This window comes from Mizuhopecten yessoensis, unplaced genomic scaffold (assembly GCF_002113885.1).
Source record: "Mizuhopecten yessoensis strain PY_sf001 unplaced genomic scaffold, ASM211388v2 scaffold2671, whole genome shotgun sequence".
Lineage (NCBI taxonomy): Eukaryota > Metazoa > Mollusca > Bivalvia > Pectinida > Pectinidae > Mizuhopecten > Mizuhopecten yessoensis.
In genome coordinates, this window is record NW_018404662.1 from 624,387 (window position 1) to 635,554 (window position 11,168).

An 11,168-nucleotide genomic window follows, 5' to 3' on the forward strand; every position below is an offset into this window, starting at 1 on the left:
CTGGGCGGATACATTTCATCACCTGTGAGAGAATTTATACAGAGAAGATCATCAGATTTGTAACTTCATGATGTTTATATGGCTTAGCACTTCATAACTTTATGATGTTAATATGATTTATCAAATCTAAATACAGGTAGTGAATAGATTTTAACCAGCCTATAAGGATATTTAGCATTACTTGATAACGTCATCATATTATGGACTGTAAGTATCATATCTTTGCTAAGATAAAGAAAAGGTTTGTAATATAATTTGTTATGTACCCATTTGGAGCCTGAATATTAATTTTTATTTTCAAATGACAGGTGTCCTGTAATTGTAATCACATACGAATGTTTTCAATTATCTTTGACCCCACCACCCATATATTAATCATAATGTCTATTTAAGTTTGTCTTCAAAATATCTATAAAACTGTAGTGTTTCATTTAAACAGCATAGTAATTATGTATATGTATAACATAGTATATACCTCCTTGTGAGCCTCACTGCTGAGCCTGTTGCTGTAACGTAGTACTTCAAGCTCCTCATCCGTCTTAAACACACGGCTATCAATAGGGATGAAACAAATGTCATTAGTTCTTTAGTTGAAAGATTTAATCATAAAATTGTACAGGACTTGAGCCAAAATTAACATATATAATTAATCGTATTACACAAAAACTTATGCAATAATTACTTTACGAAATGATAATAAACATCTCAGAGTTTTACAAAGTATTTACCGTTACCAGTTAACAACCTACCACTCCATAATCTGAGGATGAAGTGCTGTGTTGTCCACTTTAAACCTGCATTAAAAATAGAAAATAACCATTTAGTTATAGCAGCAATTAATTACTGAGACTAGTAAACTCTTCATACAACTGTGTAAGATTGAAAATTCTATCATGTATAAATTGGATTAATACCGAGGCTTTGATCCTACTTCATAGCAATGAGGGTAGAACTAACAATCCCCCATTTACAAGTGTGTAAGATTTGTTATAATATTTCTACTAAGACCCCTCAAAAGATTTCTACCGAGACCTCTCAAAATGGTTTCTTCTTATGTCTCATAACTTGAACTAAGACAAATTTTACTTATGAATTTTTTTTCTATTAACTATCCCCTTTCCAAGATTGATATTTGTAACAGGCTAAGACGGGGACCTACCGGGACTCTTACTGTGAGATAGACAGTGTTTATTGGTTTTACTTACTCACTGATGCCATCAAAGGCTGCCTCTCTAGTGTATTTACTGCTGTCTGTGTCCATACCCCTCTGTAACACAAACATCACAAACTGTTTACTTATAGCTGTCCCACATTGGCTGTTTCTGATTGTGATTAGTATACATTTCAAATTTCTGATGTCTTTTTGGGAAGAACACAATCTGTGTCATCAAAAACAATGCTTGAAATACACCTGATGGAAAATATTATTGGGCTAATAACCAATAACATGTGTGTAAAACAATGAATTATTGTGTTTAAAAATATGGGAACTCATATTAGAAATCACTGCTCGTTGGTAATGGTAATGATACTGGAAACATTTCACATTTTTATATAAAAAACATTTCACATTTTTTCTTTAGGTTATATACACTGTACTTGTACTATCTTACACATTATACCTGAGATTTGTGTTTAGTTGTCACCCTTAAAGAAGGCCTCGAGGGAGAATAGTTTTGTAACCAATTGAGATACCTTCTATAAATAAAGCATTATTATTATTAAAGATATATGCTACCTAACATATTTTAACTGTAATTTTGTGTCAAAGTTGTCTCCCTAAAATTATATTCTATCATACACAATTGTCATTTATATAGTACATGTGATTTGTCTTTTGAGTTATCTTCTAAAATGATTTATTGTAACTTAAAAAGTACACGGGTGTTTTCGAGAGATTTATAAGCATACATACCTGTACATATAAAGCCTTAACCATGTATGTGTATTTTGTTTCATTTTTGTTAGAGCCGCAGTATGGTAACAGAGTACAGTAGAAATGGTCTGATCCTAATAATAAAGGGCATGTCTCTGATAAACATGGATTGTGGATTTATCCAGCAGAACACACCTACTTATAATACATATACATGTATATATTTATAAACCCATTTTAAATTTAAAAAAAAAAATAGTTATTAAAACCTGTTTTAAATTAAATATCACCTACTCGGTAACAAAATTAGCATAGGTCCAGTGGATTTTTCACAATTTGCTGAGTACAAAAAAAGAGCTAGCTTTTGTTGTGTAGACACAGATTTGTAAATGGCCAAAATTGTTTTCTCAAACCAAATTCAACTTCTTTTCTTGAAACATTATGAAGCCCACATGATCCACTATATCATGTATATGCCAATATATGTTAGTGCTGATTTTTTTCTAAATTTTGATACATGCAATATTACAGGGGTTACAATATTCAATGTACAAAAATATCACCCATGGCCACTGTACGCTACTGTACACTGCTACCTGAGTATACTTATAACCATCAGTTTCCTTTATACATATTGTAATGATTAAATCTATCTGTAAATATAAACTACTTTTCATAGGAGCAGTATTATTAATTGTTGATAATTTACCATGTTATATGCATAATGACAAAAATATTTTTAAAAAAAATAATAATACAGTACAAACAAGTACAATTATATCAGCCATTTATAAGAAGGGAAAGAAAACAAAAAAAGTGAAGATATAATAAGTTAATATACATTACCAAAGTGAGAATCACTGAAGGTGCCTTGGTCTTGAGAACTTCAGCAATCTGAAAGATACAAGTACAAAAGTCATTGCATAACATAGTAATAACCCAGCTATATTGTCAAACAACTATTTACTAAGACACTTGTCCATATAACACTAGCTGGATAGTGGGTGGGGGTGGGGGTGGGGGGTCAGATACAGGAGTGATTGATTCACAAAGCCAGACTACAAATGTCAGTACACACCCCATTCGTGTAACATACACATGTAAGTATACACCCCTTTATGTCACAACCATATTTGGTGACGATGCCAAGATGATTCTCAACAAAATGATGTATTATTAAAGTCTGAACATTAAACTCCTTATAATGAGGTTGGAGATCTCCCTGTCTCAACTACACATGGGTAAAAGATTTGTCTTAGCCAGTTATTCCATAGTAGTTTGACAGGTCCAGTAAAACAGAAATCTTGGTGTTATGAAAAGTTTTGGCGTATATAAGATTTCATAAATCAGCATAAAAATTTGGCACACCTAAACATATTGACTACATTATTGAAACAATAGATGCATAGGCAAGATTATCATATGTAAGATGAGTCCTAGACTCCATGTTTTATTGAATTTAAATAAAGTAAATGTACTATTATTATTATTATTATTTAATAAAGTCCCTGGTATCTTTATTGTCCTGAAAATAACACTTTACCAATGCAATCCTGATCATGAAAAGTGAAGTTATTGATAGATTTCTTGATGTCACAATTATTAACATACTAATGTACTAGACACCTATGTGATAAATATTTCAGTAATATAACTAAATAGTGAACCGTGCGGGCAGTCACCCATCCAACTACTGACCACTGACGTTTCTGAACTTGTGAGCAGGTCCCCGGGTTATACTGCATCACAGGAAAAGCTAGCTTACCAGTAAGGCAGTATTTCGCCTCATATACCTTAGCTGTAACACTGGTAAATGCAGGATATTTTACTTACATCACAGGCCCATTGAGCTTCATCTACACCATATCTCACTTTGAAGTCCTCCAGTCCTAGAAGTCTGAAGATAAAACAGCAAACATCTATAGAGAGATCCTTGCATTCACCATTGAGAGATCATAGAATGCTGCTTGTGTATAAATAAATGTTCTTTTCTACTTATTTCTTTATTCTCTTCTTGAACAGATGTACAGATACTAAGAAGTTGGTGCGAGCCTTTGCTGGGCTTGTTCAATGCTTAAGTTTCTCAACAGTAGCCTGCTTTTCATCAATTTTGAACCAGCTTTCAGAATACGTACAGGTCAACATTATAGTATGTAAACATTGAACTGGCTTTTCTTTAAAACTTAACAACCTGTTTAAAAATATTATGAAAACACTCTAATCCATCTCAAACTGGAGTTAGTGCATGTCACTAGTGACAAATTAAGGTATCATGCCTATTATGTTTTGTCATTCATAGTAATTTTAAATCAAAAGGTCCAATAAGGCTGCTTTGTTTAACTGTTTTTCATTAATATTCAATAATATTTTCATTACAGGCTAAATATCATTACTTTACACCTTATGGGTTTTTGTTGTAAGACTTTTGTTTCTTTTACTCATGGGAATTTCAAAGTTAGTCAAGGTCATTTGTTTAGACAAAATTAATAGCCTTAAAGTCCAGCATGCTACAGGCCAAATATCATGACATAAAGCCTTTTAGTTCTTTAGAAGAAGTTTTTTCAGCATTATAAGTTTGACTCCTGTGAAAGGGCCAGGTCATTCCATTTTCTGGAAATTTGTAGCACTCAATGCCAGCCAGCTACTGGCGAAAATATTGTGATCCTAGAGCTTTTGTTTTTTCAGAAGAAGTTGTTTTAGTGTTGTGGCAAATTTGATTCCTGTGATCTTACAGATATATGTATATATATATATTGTAGGTCCATGTTATTTCTTTTCTGAAAGTGTGTAGCATTGATCCATGCCAGCAAACTTCTGCTCAACCTTCAGGAGACACTAGTTCATTCTGACAAATTTGACCCCTTTGACTTTGAATATAGGTCCAGGTCTTTCCGTTTTTGTGAAATTTGTACCAGCAAATCACTGGACATATATCATGACTCTAGGCCTTTAAGTTCATAACATGTCATTTCAGTATTTTAATGAATTTGATCTTTTTGAACTTGCGTTCACATTTCCACAAATGTACATTCCTATCCTCACCATTCTCTCAATACCTATACATATATCCTTCTCCCCTGACATCTGAACACTACAACTGTTTCTTACCAAAACTTTAAAAAGCGGTTATTAAACATTAAAACATTGACTAAAATTTACACATAACTTTATTCACAGTAATAAGGATTACTCACAACAGCAGGAGTTTACAATTTCATATCCTTAGAACATTTTTAAGCCTGCAGTTTGATTTTGAAAATTTCTACTAGCCTACATTTTCATAGCATTGAAAATTTTCTGTTGCCAGGCCAACATGAAATCTATTAGCCCCAGGTGTCAGGCTATATGAATAGCTAAGTACATTCATTATCATTATATTTTAATTAACATAACAGAAATGTTAGCATCTCGACTCACTTTCCCATCCATACAGCATAAGACTCTGGTAGCTTCGGAGGAAACAGAACACATTTCTGAGTATCAACATCTATAGCTCCAAAGAAATCTGGCTCCTCCACTCCAAAGGTCCAATGGAAGTACGACTCCTAACGACAGGAAACATGCGCTTATTTGTGCTGCTTCAGATATTTGGTAAGTTTACAAAATCATGAACATTGACTTTAAGGGATATCAAGGGCACTTATAAAACTGCCTTTTCATCACTCTTGTACTGTCAGATGCTTTTGAAACCTGAAATAATGCTCATTGTGATTAATAGACATTTAATTGATTTCTCCTGTCCTGTTAAAAAGTATACAATGCAACATACCTGTCTAAAGATAGGTTCATGGTCTGAAGAGTGGCGTGTCTCCGACTCGCCGCCCTGTAGTAGTACAAGTGCACCTTTGGGAACCTTATCCTTCAGACTTTCACAGAGTCTATTTCTGTTTAATTTAAACAGATCTGCTGAAACGGCCAGGGTATGTACCCCTCTGCAAAATGCAGGCCTGCAAAAACGTATATTCATTAAGCCTTAAATTTAAATTGGCTAAAAGGCCCAAGGATCCTGATTCACTCACATATTAAACAGTATTTGAAAAATGTATTAACCAGGTAATGCTAATTGATTACAAAAAGCTACAACCAATCAAGAGACCAAGACAGTTGTGTTAAATTTTGTCACTTATGACTTGATAGCCCTTCACCCTGGGCAGGTAAAATAATAAGATGCAACAGGAAAAGTCCATTTATTTGAAAACAATTAGTTATAGTCCTTCAATCTAGGTTTGTTAATGTTAAACTGATATTGCTGATACATGTGTCAATTGTCCAAGACAACTAGTTCCATCTTTTCTAAGTTAAATCATGATTTCTTTTCTCCTTAATGTAGGATGTTAATTTATATGAGAGCATCTCATATTTAACTACAGCAGTTAGCACACTCATGAACCTGTCTACAATTTAATTGGGTAATGATGAGGTTTGATATGGTGTTGTTATGGAATTGAAACCATTAACAAATTATAAGCAAAACATGTCATTATCTTGATCTCATGTTGGAAAAACTTTAAAATAAAGTATACACGACTATTTATTAACGCATGCAATTATCTATATACCTCTTGTTAAGTGTAATAAATATAACAAAAGAATACCAAAATGTAAACTTATAATATGTAAAAGTAAGGTTACTTTAAAAAAGTTTTGTATGTATGTAAAGTTTATATTACTAAAGGGGAATTTTATTCCACTGAAAAACATTTGTTAAACTTTCTGTTAATATCACATTTCACTGTGTAGAACATTTGACAGAAATCAGCATGTGTGACATTAAGAGGAAATTCATCATCATATTTCTAGATTTAGAGAGCACACAAATTGTTGGATCAAGTGTCACAACCTTCGTGTTGCTGGGGAATTTAGGAGGAAGAGTGTGACTCACTATAAGACGCAAAGGTCACAGCACAGGGGTTCGTTACAAATGTCTGAAATATACACATATGCTATACTGATATGGGTCACAGCGCAAAAATTCTATGACAGTAAAGGTCTCAGACCTGAATGTATTAGATTCTATAAAGTGGAGCTCTGAGACCTGAATGTATTTGATTCTATAAAGTGGAGCTCTGAGACATAAATGTTGTGTATGTGTGCTGTGACCCAAATCAGTGTAGCATTATGTGTATTTCAGACATGTGTAACGAACCCCTGTGGTCACAGTAACTTTCTGTAAGAGTTCAAAATTTTACTTTCAAAAGGACTTCTAACCTATTTAATTATAAATTAACTTATGATTACATGTATATCAACAGATCAAGTGCTACTGCAGATTTGCTACTGTTATAACTGGCTATGCTGTCGCAATGTCGGCAAACATTCGTAGTGCATCTGTGCATATTACAGCTGGCTGTATTAGGCTAGTGGAAAGTGAAAGTAACCATTATGGAAAGATTAAACTGTCCAAGTAATTTATATAGTTCTTCAGGATGAGCAAATATGTCCAATCATCCCTCACATCTTATCATGTACAATAGCTATATATACTTACTGTGCCCTGTATGCCGCCATCAGTAAAATTAAAGCAGTCGGTAGTAATATATAACAAGTCAGATGACAGGAGGCGGATGGACTGTTCCGAGTAGCAAACACGCTTGTGTAAGATAAAACGTCGTTCATGTAAAGAAACTCAGAGACGCAGATCAATATTCAACATGGATGCGCCCAGGTATCAAAGTCCACTGAGTTGGTGATCCTGCTCTTTACTGAAAGTCTTGGGTTTGATAAATAAAAACTATACTATGGCAGCTATTCTGAAGCACTGGAGAGAAGCGGCTACTTTGATCTTAGTTGCCAAAAGAGCTCCAGCGATTACTGGTATCGGCAACCAGATAGAAAAGTGTACAAGAAAAAAGTATGATTACGATATTTTGATGTTGAAAAGAAGCAGCAAAAGTAAGTTCATGCCTAAGCTGTACGTATTTCCTGGAGGTGCTGCCCACGATGTTGACTTTTCGAAAGAATGGGTTAGTGTTTTCAAAGACTGCAACATAGATAGGTTGTTTGAATTCATGAAGCGTGGAGGAACTGGGCAATATATGTTTAGCAGACGACGCACTCCAGAATTTGAACACGTACCAAGTGAGCTAGCCTTTCGGATTTGTGCTATACGAGAAACATTTGAAGAATCTGGAGTTCTTTTAGTGAGAAATGCTGACGGGTCACTGCAAAGCAGTAACCTAGACGAAGTTCCTGTCTTTGGCAAAGTTAGCAGTCTTTCAGATTCAGTTATTCAATCTTGGAGGCAGAGAGTGAATAAAGATGCCAAAGAGTTCTTAAAAATGTGCCAGGAATTGCAGGTCGTGCCAGACGTTTGGTCACTCAATGAGTGGGCTAATTGGTTGACCCCTGTCATAATGCGTTCTGGTGAGAGTCGGTCAAACAGACGGTTTGATACTGCATTCTACCTGTGTGTCTTGGACCATATGCCTCCAGCTATTCAAGATAATACAGAAACTGTGCACGCAGAGGTAACAATCTTTAATGAATAAGTAGATATATATATATATATATAAGTCACAAGGACTTATTAATTTTTTATCTACAATATATATATATATTTGAAGATAACAATTTAAGCTTGATCCAAGTAACAAATATTTTTTTAGTTAAAACGGTACTATTGTTTCACTAAAATTGATTACTTAATTTATTCTTGTCTAGGTCAGATATATATGCTACAGGTCTGTTTGACCTCTTGTATGAAAAAACAACAAAACATTTGCAAGTAATCCTTAAAAAGAGACATGAGTTTGATTGGAGTTGACATCCTGATCAGGTGGTAATGAAAGGTTGTGCTGTGATGACTTTTGTTCCATCTTAAGACTTACAATTTATGTTGATGAATGAAGCCTGTGTGGAAAAATATATATGTCGGGTAAGATCCTTATTTTCTGTACAATAACTGAATTACCATTTTACTATTCCAAATTTCAGTGGTCCTCTCCTGACAAAATCATGAATGATCGTTCCGAAGAAGGACTAGCCCCACCACAAGTGTACGAGCTTTGTCGAATGCTCCACTTCACCTGTGCTGAGAAACTTAACCACTTTGCATGGACAAGGGCTCAGACTTGCAGTCGTGTAGAGAGATACTTCCCCGTTCTATTACGCTGTAATGATGGGGTGGTTGTCGTCTATCCAGGTAAGGTATTAACACTAGTTTCCCTGGAGTGAAGAATTGTTTCTGTAATGGCACAAAATTCTATGTCGAACCTTGGCAAGGGCAAGACAATCTGGGGCCGAATAGGGAAAAACCTTTAAAATTCTTCTTCTTCTACCATAGGGATTAAGGAATTTCATTCCAATTTGGTCTGGAACAACTTAGGTCAAGGGCACTCAATTTTGTAAATGGTGGATGTGGCCCCAGAGGGGCGGGACCCAATAGGGGAAATACAGGTAAAACCTTTGAAATCCTTCCACCATATGGATAACGGGATTTTATCCCATTTTTGTCTCCATGAAATTGTCTAGTAGTGCCTGTTACTATTAGGGTGTATTCATTAAAACAAGATGGCCACCATCTTTGATTTTGACATTTGAAGTTTGCTCTCGCTATAACTCCAGAAATACTGGATGGATCATTCTGAAATTTCAAATGTCCATACAGCACCCACCATGGAGTGCTATATCTTAACCTCATATTAAGTACTTTAGACATGTCCAGGTGAGTGATACAGGCTCTCTGGGCCTCTTGTTATCTATTTGATTGTTAACTTATAACAATTCTTTTTTATAGGTGATGAATTGTACCCAGAGGAACCCGACTGTGAGGGGAAGAACCCCATGATGTCATTAAATTTTACTGTCGAGGAGATTAAACAGAAATACCCCCGTATGAACAGGGGTTTTGATTCTCATGGACGACTCGAAGTTAATGTACAGCCCAAAGATGGACACAAAATACCATTGCAAAATCTCTCATCCATTGGAATGACTATTGCAAAACTATAATGATGTACCACTTAGACACCTGTGTAATATATACACTTGTATCTGGATATATCTATCTAACAGACATACTATTTATCATATACCTCGTACAGATTAGTTGGGCATTACGAGTAATTAGAAAATGAAGCTACAACCAGATCCATTATAGTCCTTTTCCAGCCTACTTAATTATATTCACCTGTGATCTTTTAATTTAAGTTACAGGTTGGCACAAAGGTAACAAACCTATAAGATATGACCCTTTTAGGACGGATACTTTTGTTTCGATGTGAAAGTTTGTACATTATTATAATATTTAGAAATACATAGCATTTTACTCCCATTTTTAAGGACTATAAGTAATCAGGTATTTTGACTGCAAGTGGTTGTTGTATTTTATATATGTTTTTCCAATTTACATGTATTTTACATCTACCGATATCTTATCGAATATCTACTTAATAAAAACGGTAAGAGAATGAGACCATAAACAGTTCTATATAATAACTACTGTGTACTGTAGCAATAAGACATAAACCCTTGCCTGGTAATATACTTTTAAGTATCTTCCAGCCTGTAAATAATTCTTTCCAGAAGCCAAATCATCCATTTTCTAATATAACATATATCCATTGATTACGGGTATTTTCAAAAGATATTCAGAGTAATTGAGGGAAATAGTTCCATGTTTGATTTCTATATTGATTGTTTGCTGTAGAAGTTTTCTCTGGTGATCTGGTACTGGGTTAAATTTGATGCTGCATGTAAAAAAAAAATGGATAATTAAGGGTACGATAAGGACAGATCCACTGCCTGCCACATACCATCCTCGCTAGCCAAGTGTTCGCTTCATTTTAAGTGCAGTGTATACGAAGCGAACACTTGGCTAGCGAAGATGGCCACATACTGATAATTTTGTTTGCTGAAGATTTACACAAGTGGATGACTTTTTCTCAACTGTAAAGATATATATAACATAATTTATAAATATGGAAAATAAAAACTTACGTATATTTTGCAATATTTTGAATTGACTTGATGAATTTTTACTTTGGCAATTTTCAAGATGAGTTTATTATGGCAACTTTCTAGATTAGTTACTTAAGTTTCTTTTTTAGCTCACTTAGCCCTTCATATCAAGTGACCTTATGCCATGACATTGCATCGACACGTGTCTTTCATCAACTTTTCATTCAAACGCCTACTGGTCCAAAATGACAGAATGGCTTTTGACTAAATGGGCTCCAATGTTATATCCCAGAAAGGTGTGGCTCTTTTAGGGGACAGAGTAAAGAGGCAAAAAGTGTGAGATCTTTTTTTTAAAGAATACTTCTTAAATATGTGTTTAGGAGATTTGGATCTT

General features: G+C 34.5%; 2 protein-coding genes across 2 annotated transcripts in view; one reads left to right on the forward strand and one right to left on the reverse strand.

Moving 5' to 3' along the window:
• Nucleotides 1-7,479, reverse strand: part of LOC110446277 (xaa-Pro dipeptidase-like) — a 15,869-nt gene extending 8,390 nt beyond the window's left edge. Inside the window, exons 1-9 of the mRNA XM_021491339.1 lie at nt 7,365-7,479; nt 5,646-5,823; nt 5,294-5,421; nt 3,710-3,773; nt 2,723-2,770; nt 1,206-1,267; nt 750-794; nt 476-551; nt 1-22 (exon numbers count right to left, since the gene is read on the reverse strand). The exon at nt 1-22 is cut by the window's left edge and continues 1 nt beyond it. Of these exons, the coding sequence (XP_021347014.1) occupies nt 1-22; nt 476-551; nt 750-794; nt 1,206-1,267; nt 2,723-2,770; nt 3,710-3,773; nt 5,294-5,421; nt 5,646-5,823; nt 7,365-7,384 (643 nt within the window). The 5' untranslated portion in view covers nt 7,385-7,479. The remainder of the gene's footprint in view (nt 23-475; nt 552-749; nt 795-1,205; nt 1,268-2,722; nt 2,771-3,709; nt 3,774-5,293; nt 5,422-5,645; nt 5,824-7,364) is intronic.
• A 28-nt stretch (nt 7,480-7,507) lies between these two features.
• LOC110446276 (nucleoside diphosphate-linked moiety X motif 19-like) lies at nt 7,508-10,846 on the forward strand. Its single transcript, XM_021491338.1, has 3 exons — nt 7,508-8,343; nt 8,810-9,017; nt 9,612-10,846. Exons 1-3 carry the CDS (start codon nt 7,615-7,617, stop codon nt 9,824-9,826), a joined length of 1,152 nt encoding a protein of 383 aa, XP_021347013.1. The 5' UTR covers nt 7,508-7,614; the 3' UTR covers nt 9,827-10,846.
• The last annotated feature ends 322 nt before the right edge of the window (nt 10,847-11,168 follow it).